The sequence below is a fragment of the Arvicola amphibius genome, chromosome 1 (genome assembly GCF_903992535.2).
Source record: "Arvicola amphibius chromosome 1, mArvAmp1.2, whole genome shotgun sequence".
NCBI classification, from domain to species: Eukaryota; Metazoa; Chordata; class Mammalia; order Rodentia; family Cricetidae; genus Arvicola; species Arvicola amphibius.
In genome coordinates this window covers 132,975,193-132,997,110 of record NC_052047.1, presented here as the reverse complement: position 1 = coordinate 132,997,110, position 21,918 = coordinate 132,975,193, and the positions used below count along the sequence as shown (strand labels likewise).

Here is a 21,918-nt window from a genome sequence, read left to right as displayed (position 1 = left end):
GTGAAGCAGGGGAAAGAGTGGCCACTCCCTGCCTGCCTCCCTGAGCTAACTAAAACTCATCTCAAGGACAATCTTCTTCCATTTTAAAAACTACAAGGCAACAAATAAGATACAGGTTGGTGGGCAGTACTCCGTTCTCAGCAGTTTATTACAACTAATCCTTCTCATATCACTCTGCCGACAGTGAAAAGCACTTGGCAGTACGTCTGCACTGTAGTGCACATGTACCATGGGCAACAAGGAAATTGGGAGTTAAAATTCCATTCTTACAATGGAATCCTACTTCTCCCAATAACCATCTCTACAGAAGGTAGGTTGCAAGTCATTCTGAAAAAAATTTCTACAATTTTTTTTGTTTTGTTTTGTTTTGTTTTTTCGAGACAGTTTCTCTGTAGCTTTGGTGCCTGCTCTGGATCTAGCTCTTATAGACCAGCCCTCGAACTCACAGAGATCCGCCTGCCTCTGCCTCCCGAGTGCTGGGATTAAAGGCATGCGCCACCACCACCCAGCTCTGAAATACATTTTCAATGTCTCAATTTACATAAAATTACTTGTCTTCTGAAATTTTACAGTTTGGCTTGAGCAGAAATGTTTCTGTTTAAATATATAGTCAATCTTGTCCAGGAACAAAACAGATATATTTTGCCAATAAGAACAAATGCTGTATTATAAAACTGATAACCAAGTATAAAGATGGGTGTCTTAAATAAAGGCTATAGTAGTTTGAATGTAATTGGCCCCAATAATCTCATAGAGAGGGGCACTATTAGGAGGTGTGGCTTTGTTGTTGTATGGCCTTGTCTGGAGGAAGTATGTCACTGTGGGGGCAGGTTTTGAGGCTTTCTGTGTTCAGGATACTATCCAGTGTCTCAGTCGACTTCCTGTGGCCTGCATTTCAATATGTAGCCAGCACCGTATCTGCCTGCACACTGCCATGTTCCCCACCATGATGATAAAGGATTGAACCTCTGAAAACTATAAGCAAGTCCCTTCAATTACATATTTTCCTTAGAAGAGCTGTCGTGGTCATGATATCTCTTCACAGCAACAGAAACCCTAAAACAAGGCATACTGGTGTCCTGTTAAAGCAACCCACACCTGCCACAAGACAATAGCATATGCTCCGAAGTACTAAGTGTGTCACTACCATCAACAGTACTAAAAGTGTCAACAGTACTAACATTTGCACCTCATATTTTAAATTATCAACGGATGCTCAAAACTTCTGTGTAAAACAAAGTTACACACACAAACCCATAGGGCTAGCATAGCACCTTGGTAACTTAATCTTAACTCTACAAAAAGGGACAGTGGTAGTCTTTAATCCCGCACTTGGGAGACAGATGGATCTCTGTGAGTCTAAGGCCAGCCTGGTCTAGATTACTACATAGTAATCTTTGAAACAGTCAAAACTACAAAGAGACCCTGTCCGTCCCCCCCACCCACAAAAAAAAGTGCCCTGGCATGGTTTACTACACCTTTAATCCCAGTACTCTAAAGGCAAAGTCAAGGAGATCTTTGAATTCAAGGCCAGCCTGGACTACATTGTGAATTCACAGACAACCAAGATTATATGTAGAGACGCTGTCTAAAAAGTAAAAAACAAACAAAAAGGTTATTAAACAAACATATAACCTAAATTTTTGAAAACTAAAATTTAGTACTACAAAATCTATTTCATTCATTCATTCATTCATTCTGGTTTCTCAAGACAGGGTTACTCTGTGTAGCAGTCCTGGCTGTCCTGGAACTTGCTCTGTAGAGCAGACTGTCTTTGAACTCAAAGGCATGTGCCACTACTGCCTGGCACAAAATCAATTTTAAGAAACAGAAACTAGTGAAAGCAAAGTAAAAAGGAGAAACCATCATTCCTTCAACATGATGACAGTGCACATTTTTCTCAAAATAAAACATAGGGGTTGGAGAAGTTCAGAGGTTAAAAGCACTTGCTGCTCTTTCAGAGGCCCCGATTTCAGTTCCCAACACCATGTCAGGTGGCTCAAAACCATCTAACTTCAGCTCCAGGGGATCTGATGCCCTCTTCTGGCATCTGCAGGCACCCACATACACAATATGTGTATGTACATACACATACAAATAATAAAAATAAATCTTAAAAATGTCAGGCAATGAAATTTTTTAAATTGGGGGAAAAAAAACTTTAAAAAGTAATATAAACTTAGCAACTCTTTCCTAGAACTTCAAGACAGAACCCGTTAGCTGACTTCTCTACGGTCTTTTTGTTCATTATTTAATTTTCAGAGTGTTTTGCTGGTAACCGAAGCTGGCCTTAAACTAGCAATCCTGCCTCTACTTCTCCTGCTGCCAGCATTAAAGCTCTCCCATTGTCCTCAGCAATTTCTCCCTTTTGTGACATCCAGGTACCTGATCATAAAAATTAATATTACTTCTCTAATTTGTCATATTCTATAAATTAATCTCATATTCCTTCCAGTTTTATCAACTTAACTAGTCACAGTAAGCAGGGACAATCTTCAGCATTAATGGATCCCGAGTATCACTGTTAAATGACAGAGAGAAGCTATTCTGATCTGTTCACACTTCCCCTGGGTACAGGAATTCACATGAGAATAATGCAATGAAAACTTCACAGGATGGCACACACATGTAATCCCAGCACTCAGGAAGATGGAGAATTCAAGGCTAGCCTGGGTTACATAGTTAAGATGCTTTCTCAGAAACACCAAAAAAAACAAAAAAATTAAATTTTAAAAGTAATATATAGTCTACCTTTGAAATGTAGGTAAGTTTAATGGCTCCAACCCGTGATGATCCGGAAGGCAAGTTCTAAAAATAAATATTAAAATACAATTATTACCCAACATTATTTATGTATTGTTTAATATAGTTCAAATGTACTAAAAACATTTGAAAATTTTTAAAATAACATTTTATAAATATACTTTATTCAGTTTACACATTCACTAAATCTGATATCAAGATAACAGTGCAGGACTGTGAGTGTGGCTCTGTGGTAGAGCACCAGCCTAGCATTTATGAGGCCACAGGTTCCAATCCCTGAAGGTAAAAAAGTGAAACAAACCGAAAAGATGACAACTGGGACAAGGAGGTGAGACTCACCCTGCTCCATCATGGTGTAGCCTAGAGCTAAAGAGATGTCTTTTTCATTGTAGCTAAACTAATATTCTTTTTTTGAGCTTAAAGATTTATAAGATCAAATTTTGTTTATGTAAGCAATGGGAGAATATTTAGAGACACAAAGCAATATAATTTTAATTAGTTTTTAAAAACTATCCATTTAACACTGATCTAGTAAAACTTATCAAATATATCTCTTTAAGAACATTGGCCTTTTGACCCCAAGCAGGAAGTAGATCCGTGCCTTGCTCAGCCATTCTGAGAGAAGCTTCCTCCTGTAGCAGATGGGAACAAATACAGAGACCCACAGCCAGACGCTATACACAGTGAGAGACCTTGGAAACTCAGCCATAAACAAGATGCCTCCATCAAATCCCTCCTCTCAGTGAATCCAAAAGAAGAGTAGGTAGAAAGAGTGTAACAACCAGAGGACACATCATTTAAATGGTTTAAGTGCTATGTTATAAACTACTTTAATGCTTTTTATTTTTCAAAAATATTAACTCATTTTCTTTTTAATGGAAATGTGCTGTGTATACTTTAACTCCTCGGCTCATTTTGCCAAATACCAAACTTTTCAAGTCTCTTCAAATTCACTTCCTAGTACAGATACTTCATTAATTCTGTATCATTACCAACTTCCTCAGCAAAACATAGCCATAAAATGAGTCCTTGTAGGGCTGGAGAGATGGCTCAGTGGTTGAGAGCATTGCCTGCTCTTCCAAAGGTCCTGAGTTCAATTCCCAGCAACCACATGGTGGCTCACAACCATCTGTAATGAGGTCTGGTGCCCTCTTCTGACCTGCAGACATACACACAGACAAAATATTGTATACATAATAAACAAATAAATATTTTTTTTAAAAAATGAGTCCTTGTAATAGACTGGAGTGGATTTTTAGACTGAAGTCTAGTGACAAAGAAAGCAGTGGAAAATGGAAGTGGCTCTCCGAAACAAACTGCTTATTTACCAAAGCTCTTAAGCACTTGGACATATACGATGAAGTGGAACCATTTGAAGTTGCTACCACTTCTCAGTCATTCAAAATAGCTCTAAATTGACAATCTCATATGGCTTATTCCTTATATTTAAAGGCGAAACAAACTTGGTATTAATGACTACTATACTTACTGACAGAAACAAGATTTTTAAAAGTTCACTTAAGCTAGAAAATAAACTGTAAACAGGAGCCAGGAGGTGGTGGAGCACACCTTTAATCCCAGCACTTGGGAGGTAGAGGCAGGCGGATCTCTGTGAGTCTAAGGCCAGTCTGGTCTACAGAGTTCCAGGACAGCTAGGACTGTTACATAGAGAAACCCTTGAAAAACTTAAAATGTCTTGAAAAACTCAAAAAAAAAAAAGGACTGAAAAAAGACTTTAAATTATATACAATATTCAGAAAACTCAATATACTAATTACAAAAAGAACAAATGTCTTTTAAAAAGTTCATGTGAGCTGGGTGTGGTGTTCCACACCTGTAATTCCAATGCACAGGAGGTAGAGGAAGGAGGATCAAGAGTTTAAGGCCAGCTTGGGCTTTATGTGCCCCTGTCAAAAACAAAAACAAACAAAAAAAACCCGAAAGGCTAGAAGTTTAGCTCAGTGGGGTAGCCTGAGCTTCGTACAGATGGGGGCAATCACCAGCACGTGCCTCACAACCACCCCTGTATGCACAAAAAGTCTATGTGAAAAGACCTAGCTGAGTGTGAAACTTGTAAGACCCCTTCCTGCCAAGATGGATTACTAATCCAAACACTCTGCAGACACCTATAGTGACTCCTTTGCCACTGCTACCCTGAATTCAGGGATCATCACTTCTCCACTTCTGGGCCAAAGTCAAATCCAATCTTCAGGTCAATTTTAAATGTCACCATCTCCAGTATAATGTCAGCTCCCTCTGCTTTTTGTAACTATGCCTTTTTCTGGTTCTAAGTCTGTGTTTTATACACGGTAACAAATACACTTCCTTTTGTATCTATCTTTGTATATATCTGTTAAGTGAGAAGTTTTGGTAAAAGGAAGAATTTTAAGAAAAATCTGCACAAGAATAAAAAAATAACAAAGGGTTTTATGGAGAATTCAGAAGAACCATATGTAAGGTCCTCTGTAAAGAGGCCAATCAGGGCAAAACATTGACAACCTATGCCCTGGCTCTGCAGGATCCAATAGCTGAGATCTTGCAAAGAAGATTCAATGTTATTTCTGAGGGAATCATGTCCCAGCTAAACACACAAGACCATAAAAGACAAGAATCTGATTCATATGTTGAGGAAAAGGAATCAATATGAACTTTTGATTCCTGCTGTCCTGTTATTTCTCACTGACTCAGACCAAGGAGATGAAGATAATAACCATGCAGCTGCTTGCTCAGCCAGGTAACTGCCTCCTGAGGACGGTCCTTAGACTCAGGGATAAAAGAGTAACACGTGTCAATAAGCTCTGCATGGACACTGACAGAGGATGCTACCGCAAGCTAAAATGTCTCACCATACAAAGCGAGTACACAGCTAATATAAACTGAATTAAAATATAACCCATTCCATCCACCCAAATTTCCAAGATTACCTGTAAATAAAGGGCTAAACCTATATGGTAGAGAATCAGAGGGTAAAATCAAGACTGGTGAGGAAAGTCGAGGAACTGGATTTTAGCTCTGGCAAAAATAATAATTGACAATTTCAAATATGATACATACTTTTTAGCTGTGTGTCATTTAAGCTATATCTAAATTGAAGAAATTAAGGAGACTGAATTAATACTAAGGTCTTCTGTAACCCCCAGACTATATAAATGAATACTTACACGTTATCACATCAGTATAGATAATGAAGACTAAAAACTAGTTACAGGGGACCTGTTTCTGGTTATGGTGACCTCTCTAAAATTCCTGTTCTATCTAAGGCCATACAATCAACGCACTGGGTAGGTAGCTGGCCAAACCCATTCCTCACTTTCCACATACTTCACCATGACACACACTTCCATTTTTAGCTTTTAGAATAATTTTGATTTGAAATAAAGAGCCCCACAGTCAAGAAGTTTTCAACTATTCAGCAGAAAATTTTTAATTCCAAGTCTCTCACTGACCTTAAAGCTGGGATTTTTTTAATTTATATTATATTTATATTTACTGAGGCAAGAGGGAGGACATGCACTTCATGGCTCAAATGTGGAGGTCAGAGAATAGTTTTGGGAGTCTGTTCTCTCCTTTTACCATATGGATTCCAGGAAGAGAGCTCAGGTCCTCAGACTTGGCCATGGTTCCTTGTCTCACTGAGCCATCTCGCAGTAATTAAAAGTAGCATTCTATTTCTAACTTCTTATCTAGCCCAAAAGTTTTCAAGAAAACAACAAAATTAAAGTCCACTTCCGACACAGACTCATCACAGCGACTGACACTCAAAGGGACAGCACACGATGAAAGGACTACATGAGCCTCAGAGTATCAAAGAGCTCCAGTAGGTTTTCCGATGGAACACTCACAATCTTAGGCAGAGAATCTTAAATCTGTGATTAGTCAAAATTTTTCTACAGGAAGAGTACTTCCCTCACAAGAGGGAGAAAATATATACGCAAGGATAAATTTTAATTTCAATCAAATAAGCTTAATTTTATCCTCTGAAGTTCAAATAGGAGTGCAGGTCACAGGTACCAACGGGGAGAAAGTTAAACCAGTGGAAATAAATCTAAATATGAATTTTTTAGGAAGACAAACTCATAATCTACATCAAACGCTATAATAAATACAACTCTTTTTGCTGTTATAAGGTGATTTTGGTTCTTACAAACCTGTGGGTTATCCATGTACCATACGAAGCTGTCCTCTCTGGTATCCAGGATGAAATACCGTCGAAGAAATTTCCCACTGTTCTCATTTTCTTCAATGTCTAGAAAACCACAAATGCGATTCTGCCGATCCACATAAGGCATTTCTGGGCTTGAACATTACACTGTAGAATGAAAACAGCAACAGTAAGCCCTAGGAAGAGTAATTTCTAAGCGAACATCAAAATTAAACTTGGACGACAGTTCAGTCTATTCCACAAGCAGCACAAACCCCATTACAGGTGAGACCAGTTAACAGGAGCTCACAACATCGGACGCACTGGCAGAAAGTATTTAGGACTTAAGTTTGCCACAAATGTGCCACTAAATCTAACTTCAAACTGGTGTGGACAAAGAGCCATTCTACTCAATTAAATAACTCGCTTGATTTCCTTCTAAAATAAAACCAAGTGTGCTAAAAATTACACATTCAAACTCTAATTTCCTCATAAATCAAGATGACCTATCTTTTAAGATTATTCATGGTTTTAATTTTTTTAAATATTTATTATATATACAATATCCTGTCTGTATGTCTGCCTGCAGGCCGGAAGAGGGCATCAGCTCTCATTTCAGATGGTTGTGAGCCACCATGTGGTTGCTGGGAATTGAACTCAGGACCTTTGGAAGAGTAGGCAGTGCTCTTAACTGCTGAGCCATCTCTCCAGCCTCTGATTTTAATTTTTTTAAAGATTTATTTTTTGGCTGGTGGTAGTGCAAAACTGGTACAGCCCCTTTGGATATCAGTATGGCGATTTCTCAGAAAATTAGGAAACAACTTTCCTCAAGACCCAGCAATACCACTTTTGGGTATATATACAAAGGATGCTCAATCGTACCACCACAAGGACATGTGCTCAACTATGTTCGTAGCAGCATTGTTTGTCATAGCCAGAACCTGGAAACAACCTAAATGCCCCTCGACTAAAGATGGATAAGGAAAATGTGGTACATTTAAACAATGGAGTACTACATAGCAGAAAAAAATCTTGAAATATGCAGGCAAATGGATGGAGCTAGAAAACATCATATTGAGTGAGGTAACCCAGACCCAGACAGACATTATCACATGTACTCACTCATAAGTGGTTTTTAAACATAAAGCAAAGAAAACCAGCCTACAAATCACAATCCCAGAGAACCTAGACAACAATGAAGATACTGAGACATACATAAATCTAATCTACATGGGAAGTAGAAAAAGACAAGATCTCCTGAGTAAATTGGGAGCATGGGGACTATGGGAGAAGGCTGAAGGGAACGGGAGAGAAAGTGAGGGGAGCAGAAAAAACACAGCTGAATAAAGTTAATTTAAAAAATAAATAAATAAAAAGATTTATTTTTTGTTTAAGACAAAGTCTCACTAAGTATTCCTTGCTGGCCTAAAACTCACTATGTAGCCAGGCTGGCCTCCTGTTAACAGAGATCTTCCTGCTTCTGCCTCCTGAGTATTGGGATTAAAGTCATGTGCCACCACGCCCAACTGATTTATTTTATTTTTAATTGTGTGTGTGCCTGTATCTGGGTATGGGGATGTGCACATGCAAGAGCAGGGCAGGTGCCAAGTTCAGAAGTCAGTGCCAGATTCCGCAGAACTAGAGTTACAAGAGGTGATGAGTTGTCTGGTATGGGTGCTAGGATTCGAACCTGGGTACTCTTTTAAGAACAGCACACTCTTCAACCTCTGAGCCATTTCTCTAATCCCTCAGAATATTTTTAAATTCACACAACAATAATTAACATTTACTGATCACTGCTGTACGCTAGCCTCTGTGGCAGGTTCTCTTCTAAGCATAATCGTAATCCTCAAAGCAACCCTATGAACAGTCATCAGCATTTCTGCTTCTCAGAAGTCAATGCTGACAGGGAAGTGAGCTTCCCAATTAAGATAGGGGGAAGGGGACCCGCAGTGGATCACATGCCTTTACTTCCAGCACTTGGGAGGCAGAGACAGGCGGATCTCTGTGAGTTCTCAGGCAGCCTAGTCTACTGAGAGAGTTCCAGGACAGCCTGAGCTATGTGGAGAAACCCTGTCTCAAAAACAAACAAAAGACAGCAGGAAAATAATAACTGCTTAAACGCATATTCCTAGGCATTAGACTCTTTAAACTGTTCAGATTAAAATGAATCAGAATAAACAAATAAACAACAAAGAAAGATGGACCAGGTATTATGTATTTCCTTATGGAAGACATTCAAACATCACCTGTGAAATCAACATGATAAGAAAAGGTTTTATCTAAATCTGATTGAATTACTAGATTCTCCTGTATTCAACTACCAATTTACAAGAAATAGAGAAGACACTGAACTGCTCCACAAGAATTCCATCAGCAAAAGACAAACTGGGAAACAAAAGAACATACAATCCAATTTTTAAGTAAAAAGGAGCTACAGATTAAACATGTTAGAGGGGTTAGAAATGGCCAGGGTTAAATTCTCAGAACCCACATGACAGGTCAGGATTGCCTGTAATTCCAGTTTCAGAGGATCTGATGCCCTCTTCAGTTTCTGCCGTGCACCACATGCCCATAGTGCATACACATACATGCAGGCAAAACACCCACAAAAATAAAAATAAATCTTGAAAAATATTACAGCACTCACTCAGCATGTAAGGGACAGAGAGAGAGAGAGAGAGAGAGAGAGAGAGAGAGAGAGAGAGAGAGAGAGAGAGAGAGAGAGGAAGGAAAAGAAAAAGAAAAAAGTCACAAACATCAGAGAACATATACAGTATACCTACACCAGGTAACCGATTCTAAGAACAGTTCATTATTACAATTCAATAAAACAAACAGCAATAAAATGGACACAGAGCTTAACAGACCAGCTGGCAAAGATGCACAAATAATGATGCCTATCATTATTCAGGAAGATATGGCAGATTTCTAAAAACAACTCTGAGATACTCTTAGTGTCTCCTAGGACAGCCCAAACAAAACTAACAAAGCACCTAATACCCACTGTCAGGGATGAGAGACAAGCAAACTTTCATACACACTGCCGGGGTGCAAAATGGTTTAGCAACTCTAAAAAACAAGTTAGCAACAGATTCTAATAAAGTTAAAAAATACACAATACAAACCAGAAATTCCACTTCTGGGTATTTATACAAATCAAATGAAGTTCTGTTCACTTAAAATCCTGTAAGCAACTGTATACAGCAGCATTACTCCTAAATGTCAAAAATCAGAAGCAACCCAACTGACCGGCTGCCGAGTGAGCACAGTGCAATGGAGCTTTACTTGGAAAGGGGAGAACTACTGCCGCACAGAGCAACGGAACTCTCATCTGTACTGCGCTAAATGAAAGAAGGCAAACTAAACATGCTGTGGAGTCAGAACAGATCACTAGGTAAAGAAAAGGCTGACTTCAAAATGGTAAATTTTGGATGTGATGAAATGTCCTATACCTTACTTGTGGTGAACTAGGCGCTTATCAAAGCTATAAAGTCTACATGCTACAGGACAGAAATCAAGCTGGAACTGAGCTGGAGGGTCCTTCCCCGCCAGCTTGATTAAGTTCACAGCGCTGGAAGGTGATATAAAGGCTGCTAAGGAGAAAAACGATCAATGATTTTACCCACCTGTAGACCTGTGTGCTACCATGCTAGGCACCAGGCAAGCTATGCCCCCTGCAGCGACAGGAGCTAAGTTGGTATTGGGGATAACCAACCACTCTGTGATTGGGTTGGAGGCCTGCTCCACAGAAAGGAATATACATCTGGTATTATAGCCCGATCAAAGCCTATTGCTGGGAAGGCCAGAGGCCCAAAGAGAGAGCATACTACACACCACTGTTGCCCTAAATGGACATGTTGTCAAACTACCATAAACTTACAGACTAGTGCCACTGGAAGCCTAGGACCAAGAAGTTTCTTTTTCAGAAGGCTCATATCTCATATGTAGAGGCTCATAATATCTGACCAAATGTCAAGAAACAGTGACTGTTGAGAACTCAGTCCTAAACAGGATATATACATCACCATCACCTCTCCAGGCCCCTTGAAGAAGTGTGGGGGGAGGGGGATTAAAGAGCTGGAGGGAGTAGGGGAAGTGCCACAAAATACTGCCTTCAAGACAGGACACTGCCACTGCAATTACAAACAGCAGCTATGGTTACCTTCACAAGACTGGGCCCTTCAACATTCCATCACAGACACAGGAAGTACCTATGGGGCTCCATCCTTTCCTGACAAGCTTTCCTGCAGCCTCTGGGAGACTAGCTGAGGAGAATACGGAGTTGAAAGAGAAAACAAAGTAGATCATAGAAGGTAATGGGGGTGAATATAATCACAATATACTGTATATATGTATGAAACTGTAAAAGATAAAAAAAAATAGTAAAAGAATAAACTTCTTGCAAAGTAAAAAGAGCAAAGCAGCCACCCCACCACGTAGAAAAGATACACGGCTAGGGAAAGGACCAACTACAAAACACTTTCAGGATTTTTTTAAGGGGCACGTTTTGATTGTGCTAGTTACACAGTCGCATTCTTATGCCAAAATTCACAGAACTGTACGCTAAAATGGCAAAACTGGTTGCATGTAAATAACATTTCAGTTATCCGGAGCTTAAACAAATAGTAGCACATATACTCCAGAGAACAGCTAAAATGAAGCAGACTGGCATTACAATGTATCAAGAATATAAAACATTCATAATTTGTGCATACACTGTTGATGAGAAAAAGAAAATAGTAAGCCACTTCAGACATCATTCTGCCCTGTGGCCCACCCACCTCATCCCACATATCAGCCCAAGAGAAATGAAAACAAGCACAGAAAGACTGAGGATGCTCAGAGCAGCTTTATTTACAGGCTATAAACTAGAGACAAAGATGCCTCTCAGCAAATGAACAGACAATAAATGCAGCACAGCTAAATGACGGAACACTGGTTTGTAGTACAAAGTAGTTACTGACATGCAACAGTCTGAATAAATCTCAAAATCATTATTATACCAAGTAGAAAAAAGGCAGGCACAAAAAGCTGCCCAATAAAGAGCACAATTCTAGTTACTTGGAACTGGCAAAAGGGGGAAGATTAACATCAAAAAGCAAATTTAAAGGTTAACAGCAAATCTTGAGCCTGGTGTGGTGGCACTTGTCTTTAACCCCAGCACTTTGGAGGCTGAGGCAGGCAGATCTCTGAGTTAAAAACTAAACTCATCTACAAAGTGAGTTCCAGGAAAGCCAGGGTTATGAGAGAGACACTGTCTCAAAAATAAATGAATGAATGAATGAATAAGTGAAACAGTAATGATTCAAGAAATCACTGATAAATAACCACAAATAATTTTAAAAGAATTTGGATGGTAAAAATTAACATGCATAATCAAAGTCAACAGAGTATGTTTGCAACTTATTCCACAAAGGGCTATTTTCCATTGCCAAGAAATATAAAAAAATCAAAAATTCAACAAAAAATGACTCAGACATGAATAGATATTGCACAGAAAAAGATACAATCAGACTTTGTGTGTTTCCTCACAGAAAAGTACTATAGCCTGAGAGCCTAAAAAAGGGCAAATAGAAAAGAGAAACCTCTGCACAAATGTATCTGAATCTGAAATTCTGTGAACTCTAAATCTTTGGAAACATGACAGCAACAGCAAATTATCACTGTATGTAATGCCACCACTGAGTGATCAGATGTAAACACCCCAATGGATATTACAACCACCAAATGAAACAGAGAGAAAAAAAAATCAAATAGCCTTAAAATACTACCTCACAATTTTCTTACTAATCACAAAAAGGAAAACGTATCTTTTCAATGAAGAGATCATCTAGCCTCATCTTTACCAAGTGTTTTAAAATCTAATAAATCCAGAAACTTGGTCTTAATGGATATGGCTTCTCTCTTAGTAGAGACACTATAGGATTCTACTGGTATGAAATATCCAAAATAAACACATAAATCATGTAGATCAGCAGCTGTCTACTTACAGGAGGGTAGGTAGGAAATGAATAAAGGAGGATGGGAAGTATGTGGGGATTTTTTTGGGGGGCAATGATATAAATACTCAAAATTTTGGTGACAGCTATACAGCTGCAAATACACTAAAAATCAATGAACTGTAACTTTAAGCAGATGAATTATACTGGGCTATCTCTCAACAAAGTCTCTTTTTAAAATGAAATAATTATAATTGTCTTTCATCCTAAAGATATAAGCAATACTCAGATTCTGTGAATGATGGTATAGTCTAAGGCTTCACTTCTATTTAAACCTGGTTTCTTGGTGAGCTCACTTTCACATGTCTAAACAGTAGAGTTCCAGCCTGGAACCTTCAGTCTTAAACATCCTTGAACTCTAGACTCATGGATACACAGCACACAATATATAATCCACTTACTTCGCTAACACACATCTGCAACTCACAGAACTAAACCCAGACTCTCCCCTCATAAACCTGACTCTCGTGTCTTGTCCATCTAAGAAAACCACCATGCCTTCCTTTCAATAGTTCCAGCAAAGTACCTCACTAAGTCATGCTTGAATAAAGTTCTCCTTTAGTATTTTAAATATATACAGATTCCTTCCACTTTCCATTCTTGCTGCTACCTGGATTACTGCCCCACTGCAACCCATTCTCAACACTACAACCAAAGCAATCCCATAATTGAATAAAACACAACTCAAGTGTTTACTCAACAAAAACACAGACATTCACCTCTTTTTAGATGCTGTTCTAAATATTAGTTTAATCCTTATAACAACAATATTACAGATGAGAAGAAGAAAAGCCCAACGCACGGGGTTAGGAAGAGAAAGAGCCAGGACTCAAATGAGGGGAGCCCATGTCCCCTAACACTACACAGAATCTAATACTACCCAAAAAGCTGCCGTAAAGTGGATGCCAACCCCAGCTGTTTAGTAGAATCGCTCTGAGTTTCTAAAAACCCTGATGCCTTGGATGGTCGGATGATGCCCCACTCTACCCCTTCTCAAGACCAACTCTAGAGGAAATTCTGGGATTGAACCCAGTCACCCGTACCTTCCTGTTCATCCAAGGCCGAAACACTGTCATTTCAACAGGATCCCATGCCACTCAGAGTAAAAACCAGGGCCTTTACGAAGACCTATAAGGCTTCACCACCTCCCTGTTCCCTGCCATCCCAGTACACCCCTCCCCACCCACTCATTCATCTGTCAGCAGACTAACCACACAAGCTCCCCGTGTAGTGCAGGGAAGGGCCTCTTCGCTTCCTTCAGTGGAGACATCCCTGCGACCTTAGCTAAAGTTGCAGAACCTCCCAAGCCCACTTCTCATCTCCTTCCCCTGCTGCACTCTTTAGCACATATCAACATCTGACAGACGAGGACTTACTTTTTTACCTGCACCTTTTCTATTTCCCCACTCTGGAGTGCAAGCTTCACGAGAGCAGGGACTTTTGTTAACTCACTGCTGTTTCTCCAAAACCTACAACAGCATGGTGGAAGGTGTTCACAAACTACCCTCTGAACGAAGTGTGAAGTGACTACCCATAATTACTGCATTGCCAGATACAAAGCTGCTTTTCCTTTATCAGATAAAAAGCCATGTAGCAGATTTTCCTATTTGAATTATATTCTCAGTAAAGCAAGCATCAGAAAAAAACCATAAAATTACAAGATCAGCCCACGGCCTCACATCTACTCTTCAGCTTATGTACTGAGGCATAGCTGGATTTAAAACTCAGTCACAAATTAACATTCAGTTGCCATCTCATCAGCTGGGTACCAAGAAGCAAGACTCTTAAGACACAAAACAAAAATCAGACAGAAGAAAAAGGAAGGAAAATGTAAATTTTACACCGAAAGACCTCAGGCCACAGAATGTCATACTATTTGTTAATCAGATGCTGTATGGACCAGAAACCCACACAGATGGAGCAGAGAACATACAGTTGTTCTCCCTTAACCATGGGGATTGGTTTCAGGACCCCCACTGATACCAAGGTCTGTGCTGCTCTACACCCTACGTAAAGTGGCACAGTATTTCCATATAACTCACGCCTTTCTCTTCTGCTGTACAGCATCTCTAGATTACTTACAACACTAAGCACATACAAGGAAATATATATATACGATTGTTAATGTAATAATATGACAAGAAAAAACCTGTACATGCATGAAATATGATGAAATCCTTTTAATTTATGGGTAGCTTCTTTTGGGGATAGCATCTATACTATACAGACAGCTGTGCAATTAGGCATGGCCCACCTGCCTCATACAGCTCTCAGGGCTCTGGCACTCCGAGTAGCTCCTTAACATCCTTTTCCTCGGTAGACGTAACTGACAGAGAGAGGGGGAAGAAGTGTCCCATGTCTTCAGGGAGAAGAAGACAGAAAGTGTTCACCAGCAAATAGACGTTCTATTCACTAAAACTTGGAATGCCTAGGAGACAGGGAGACTGGCACTGCATGTTCCAATTCACTTTTGACCTGCACAGCAGACTATGCAACAGGCTCTGCCTCCGAGAGAGCAGCAGGCACAGAAAGGCAGTCTTAAGCATCCCGCAAGCAAAGGAGTGAGTTTCCAGCGGCTTGAGCGGCAATGGCAGGCATAGTGGTACTCAAGTGGCCTTGGCATCATCAAAAAACTTGACTATAAAGAAAAAGATCCTTAACCCTCGTCACCCCTACACACTAAAGGGAACAAGCTGGTGGAGTGAGAAATGGAAAAGGCCTGGCCAGAGAAATTTCATATGCAGGAACTGTGCAGCAGGGAGTCGCCATGCAAAAACTCACCAGTAATATCAGCGTGTGTGTCAGACCCGCCACAATTAATTAAGGAGGAACAGATAAGGAATAAGTGCATTTTTCCATTCTCTGACCAGTCCCTATCCAAGCAAATCCCCAAAGGTACAGCAAAAGGCTACATGGTAATGAACAGCAATCCCTCTGTATCCCAAGAGATTTAGGCAGTAATTGGCCAGACTCTGGGTAAGAAAGCAAAGTAGTTCTAAATTAAGTATCTGACAGATGCTTTAAATTGGAATAGATTAGACTAGAGTTTTTTTTTTTTTTTTGGGGGGGGGGGTCCTAGACAGGGTCTCATTTTGTAATTCCGGCTGTCCTGGAACTCACTGTGTAGAACAGACTGTTCTGTAACTCACAGAGATCTGTCTGACTCTGTTTCCCAAGTGCTGGGATTAAAGGAGTAAGCCACTACACCCAGCTCTCTCTGACTTGAGCTTTTAATAGCTGTAAATGATAGAAAAGCTAGCCTTATTCTTGGGGTATGAGAGAAAAAAAAAGAAAGATCCTTCAAACACGACTGAAAGTAATGAGCATTAAAACTGTCTTACGTTTACTGTCACTAGCTCAGACTTCTCAATAATACAATAGCCTATGGACCTGCATAACCACCCTTAGTAATGGGAGGGAACACCCGACATGGAAATTCTCAGGGAGCGTTTACTGTACCTGCTAAAAGCTGCATCAGAAGCCCTCCGAGATCACCCCTAACTCTGGCACTGCTAACAACTATCTTTTCTTCTAGAAGAGGATAAACAGAATCCAGAACCAAGAACTCACTCGTTAAACTATAAAAAGCACAGTTGCCTAAAGGCATTACCACAACTTTTGGAGTGTAAAGCTTTCAGACTGACAAGTCAAATTAAGAGTTTCATTTTCAAACAGTATTTTATTCTAAAATAAATGACTCTGATTTTCTTTTACATCCAAGAAAAATTCCAGTTCAAAGAAAGTGTGGTATAAAAATTGCCAAAGCACTATTATTTAAAAATCAAAGCTATTCAATTTGTCCAATGGCTCGTCAAACAAATATATTCTAGGAATATATTTCACTTAAATATATTCACTTAAATATATTCTAGGAATCACAAACGTACATATTCTTTATCATACAGAAACTATAAGGAAAACTATTAATCCTTCAATTGCTTAGTTACTCTTTAATTGTTAGAGTCCTAGTTATGTAGCAAGTTATCAACAGGATTTGATTGATTGATTGATTGACTGATTGATTGATTTGACAAGTTCTATTATGTAACTCTGGCTGTCCTGGGTGCTGGAACTCACTATGTAGATCAGGCTGGCCTGATCACAGAGATGCACCTGCCTCTGCCTCCCAAGTGCTGAGTTTAAAGGTGACCTCAACGGGATGTCTTTTTCTTGTATGAAAACATTTCACACAAGTATTTCTAAAAACAACTGAGTATTACAGGCAGGCATCTAAAGCTACTGACTATTTCTCCCATATGAAGTAATTTCATATACAAATCAATCCATTCTCAAATGCTGCATACTCATAAATAGTCAAAATAAATGAGTAAATTAATAAAACTAAGATTTGATATTTATTTCCTACTGGACCCATCTTATTTATTATTACAGATCTGAAGCAATTTCTTGCTTGGGCATATGGAAGATGATTATTCGTGTACGTTCAGCTCACAGCTGGCATTTGGTGGATGCTTAAAAGCATCACCACCACAGTCTTAAAACTTCTTAGTCAGAACAGAGTAGCTACCGGCATATCTGTATGGTCACTACAATCTACCAAAAGCCAACTTCCTCATTCTTACATGACAACTTCCAAACAAGAACAAGACAAGTGCACACCATATAACATGACCTTGATAAAGTCTGATTTAAATCATACTAATTAACTATTTCTTACATTTCCTTCTGGCTTACGAAATACAGGGGGGGGGGGGGTCCTGCAATCTAACAGTAAAGAACTTTTGCTCAGCCTTAGGCCCAAAAGTCATGTTTTCAGTAGAAAAGTCCACAGAAAGATGGAAGCTTCCACCTTTCTCAATTGTCTTCCTGGGCATTGCCCACAATATCTTATCCCATCTCTGAATACTGCCCACAATAACTGTTTAAAGAAAAGAATCCAATGCTATTCTTAACATCCTTAAATACTTCTAAAAAGGTCCTTCCTGCTTATGAACTCACCGCCGCTTCCTCACAATTGTATACTTATCCTGCCCCGCTGTCTCAGTCTCCGCCAAACAGATGTACACAAGACCTCTTTCCTATTTTGCTACACTGCTAAAACCAGACAGAAAAAAAAAAGATACAAACCTGCTCCTTTCCCCTCAACAGCAACAGTGAAACTATTAGTGAACAGGATAAGGGAGATAGAAGGCAACATGTATATATCACTTCCCTGCTGTGGCAAGCTATTGACCCTTTACTACAAGCACAGATTCACCGTACAGCCCCTGACACAGGGTTACTTCTCAGGAGAAATCTGTCACTTGGCACACTATCGGGTTTATAACACTATAAAATAAACTATTGATTTGAATTCTGTCTGATTTAATATTCTTGTTTAAGCGTACCTCTGCTCTTAAAAAAAAAAAAGGATTAACTTTCCCTAAGAAGAGAGTTAGTACAAAATATGGAATATTCAAATTTGAGAAAAAATGCTTTGCCACAAGTGTATCGGCAAGAAAAATTAAGACGCACGCACTGCATTCAAAATGCATGTTACTATTTTTGAAGTAATAGTTCCTCAAGTCCAGCAGTAAACTAAAAATGTTTTTTCAGTTTTACCCCCAAAGCTTGAGTCACTTATCGTTCTCATAAACTTTGCAGTAGATTCTTCCAGTGGTAGTCAACGTAGAAAGCATGGACGCTAGCTCCTCGGAGGGAAATATAGCAGACTGCTCTACAGTTTTAAGATAAAAGACAATGGTATAAACCTTGGAGTGGGCTATTTGTTCCGGTCATTAAACACACAGGAAACAAGCTTTTCTAGGTAGAAAACTAATTTACAAAGGGCAACGACTTCATTAGAGTACAGAAAATCCCATTACAATAGATAACGACCGACTTATCCAAGCAAGTATTAGAAAGAACGGGAAGGCGAACTAGAAACCGAAATGCCATCAACTACCTGGGTATCTGTTCCTTAAACCTGTCCTCGGGATCTGACCCCAACCAGCAAGTCACTTTCTGAACTGAGTCGGCCCTCGGTCGAGGCTCCGCTGGGGTGTCGCAGCAGGCAGCACGGGGATTCTAGCAAAGGCGGAGCAGCACGCACAGCAGGGCGCTTTCAACCTGACACCACTTTCTTCCCGGACGCTCTCCCGGGAGGGTCAATAGAAAGCATCAGAAAGGAACCACAAGCCGGGCAGGGCCGCCCCCCGACGCTGTCCTCCTGCGAGTCCCCAGCCCCGGATCCGGGCGCCTCCCGGGTCCCACCCGCGTGACCTTGGCCGAGGCACTCCCAATCGTGCCACCCGCCGTCCGCACACGCGGGGAAGCCGGGCTGTGCGGGAGCGAGCGGTGGGGATGATTAGGAGGACACGGCCCAGGAGCCGTGCCGCCGCTCCGACAGGCGTCGCCACCGGGATCCCGGACAGGGGCCGAGCCGCGGATGCGACAGCGAGGACACGCGGGGCCGTGGGCCTTGGAGGGGACCCCTAGGACTGGCCGCGGGACGCGAAGGAGCGGGCGCACAGGTGAGCCTGGCCTCGCCCAGGTGCACGCGCGCCCGCGGATGCGCGAGGAGGCGCGGCCCCGCGCTCCCTCAGCAGCCGGCGGCCGCCTCCCACTCGCCTCAGCCTCGCGTCTCTCGCCCCGCTTTCCCCTCCACACACCCACACCCGAGCTGCGCGCCTCACGCCCCACGTTACCGCGGCCTCCGCCCGGAGCACCCGCGCCGACGCGGACCCGGCTCCTTCAGGCACTCAGCTGCCGGGAGCGGCGCCCACGACGGCCCGCCCGCGCACTGCGCACGCGTGCACGCGCCGCCTCTACCCCACCAGACGGCGACTGAGATTCCGGAGCGGGCACTCCCAGCCAAGGACACTACAAGTCCCGGCAGGCTCCGCGCGCGCCCGGCGGCGTGGCGGGCAAAGGAATCGGGCGTCTTCCTAGTTTCAGGGCGGTGGCTCGCGGGCCCGCGCGGGGCGCTGGGTCCCTGCGCCGCGCTGCATCCTGGGGCTTGCAGTTTTCGAGGATCACGAGGCTTGGCTTGGGACGTGGAACTCCGGGTTCTCTGATGTCATCACCTAGAGCTGCGAGGCTCAGGGATCTTTAAAAATAGGCTTGGTTCCTTTGCAGATAATTTTCAGGTTGTCCCACTGTGGGTCTAAGAAGCATAAAATTCACCGGTTGCACACCAGCTTTTCAATAATAACCATTTCTCGAAATACCATTTCGCCTCATCTTTATAATGGTGTTAATAGTGCAAGAGGCCAAAGGAAACTTAAAGGTTTGGTCAAAACCCTTTCAGGGACATATTTAGAAATAGTCAGCATATTTGTTGAGCAACTACCGTGTATGAGGTCTCTGCCCTCATGAAGCCTAATGTTTCATACAGGGAACTAGCCCTGTCAAAAGTACAGTCCTTATATTTATACGTGGGAGAGAAGAGTGAGGTTCAGAGACGGGAGTTGGGCTTCCTCAGAAAGGATGTCCTATCCAGCAAAGTTCTCCGTGGAAGGGATATTTGAGCTGAAATATTGAGGAGAAATAATCAAACATGCAAAGAACTGGGAGAGAACTACATGTCCCGTCCCCCTCCCCCGCCCCCTTCACAGTGAGTGACACACTCTGAACTATCCATAAACGTTCGCGGGTTCTGTGTCCTTCGTATCCTCTCTGCACAGCTGTGGATCATGCCCTCTCGGTAGAAAATCTTTCTCAATGCTTCTCATGACAGCCTTCCTCTGCCATGTACATGAGAACCCTTAGGATGTGTGAGTCTCAGAGTGGGCCGCGAGGGTGGAGGTGAGAAAGACCTGGCAAACTGCCCCTTGCTGACTCTCTAGCTCCTCATCACCAGCTGCTGTACCTCCAAGAGTCAGCCTGTTACCTTCTGAGAAGTCTCAGCTGTGCAGCCTTGCTGAGGGCCATACGTCTCTTCTTAGGGTGGAAGCAGAGGATTCCTTTCCTCATCTACATAATGGCAGAGAGAATCTATAAAGTAGCCAGAGCCGACACTTTTATTTGGTTCATGCACTGGACTTTTGCTGATTTAACTGAATGTGTAGATGACATTTTTAAAAAGTTTTCACATAGGAATCCAGATATCACCTGTCTGATTTGTCCAAACTTTTGAGACCACCTTCCTTGGTTTCTCGAAGATCTGAAAGAAATCTCTGACTTTTCAGCTCTTGGAGCCTTAGAAGATTCCATTGGGAGTAATTAGGACATATCCAACAGGACGCTTGTTTGTACTTCTGTAATAAAATACCCGAGAGAAGCCGCTAAGTTAGGAAGGGCTTATTCTGGTTCCCAGTTTGGAGGTATGGTCATAGGGAAGGGTATGGCAGCAGAAGGATGAGATGGTTTACCACACTGTGTCTGTGATCAGGAAGCCAAAAGAGATGCATGCCGGTGCTCAGCTCGCTTTCTGCTTCGTCTTCCTTCTGGGACCTCAGCCCATGGAATGATGTGGCCTATATTCAGGGTGGGTCTTCTCGTCTCAGTTACATTTCTCTGGAAATTCCCTCATAAATATGCCCTAAGGTAGTGTGTTCTCTCGTTCTCTCTCTCTCTCTCTCTCTCTCTCTCTCTCTCTCTCTCTCTCTCTCTCTCTCTCCCTCTCTCTCCCATCAAGTTAGCAATTAAGATCAACCAACACAATCTGAAAATCAAATACAAGTTCAGTGTCTTTTCATGAAAACCCTAACCCTGAGATCAGATTGTCATAGCAGTGAGCTTCTGAGTCCCTCTCTGTCCCTCTGTTGTCCACCAGAGAGCCATTCTCCTGATTGTTATGACCATTTGACTAAGTAGTGTGCATGGCATAATGAACCCTAAAGCTCATTGGCTTTGAGATTAGATAGATAGGTAGATAGATAGATAGATAGATAGATAGATAGACAGACAGACAGACAGACAGACAGACACACACACACACACACACACACACACACACAATGACAGGAACCAGAGAAGTGACTAAATTTGCCCCATGACACACAGCAGAGTAGTCCCAGGGCTACTTTGAGACTGGGAGCCAAAACTTGATAACTTGATAACTCCTGATCT

The 21,918-nt window shown here is 41.5% G+C and overlaps 1 protein-coding gene across 6 annotated transcripts in view; it reads right to left on the bottom strand.

The window, feature by feature from the left end:
- Positions 1-19,677, bottom strand: part of Plekha1 (pleckstrin homology domain containing A1) — a 53,901-nt gene extending 34,224 nt beyond the window's left edge. For 4 of the 6 annotated variants that reach the window (XM_038344531.1, XM_038344535.1, XM_038344518.1 and 1 more), the window contains exons 1-3: positions 19,554-19,677; positions 6,912-7,072; positions 2,752-2,808 (exon numbers count right to left, since the gene is read on the bottom strand). In XM_038344531.1, the coding sequence (XP_038200459.1) occupies positions 2,752-2,808; positions 6,912-7,052 (198 nt within the window). In that variant the 5' untranslated portion in view covers positions 7,053-7,072; positions 19,554-19,677. Of the gene's footprint in view, positions 1-2,751; positions 2,809-6,911; positions 7,073-18,811; positions 18,922-19,553 lie in introns of those variants that run through there. The other 2 variants (XM_038344524.1, XM_038344550.1) reach the window with 2 other exon arrangements.
- Positions 19,678-21,918: the final 2,241 nt, after the last annotated feature.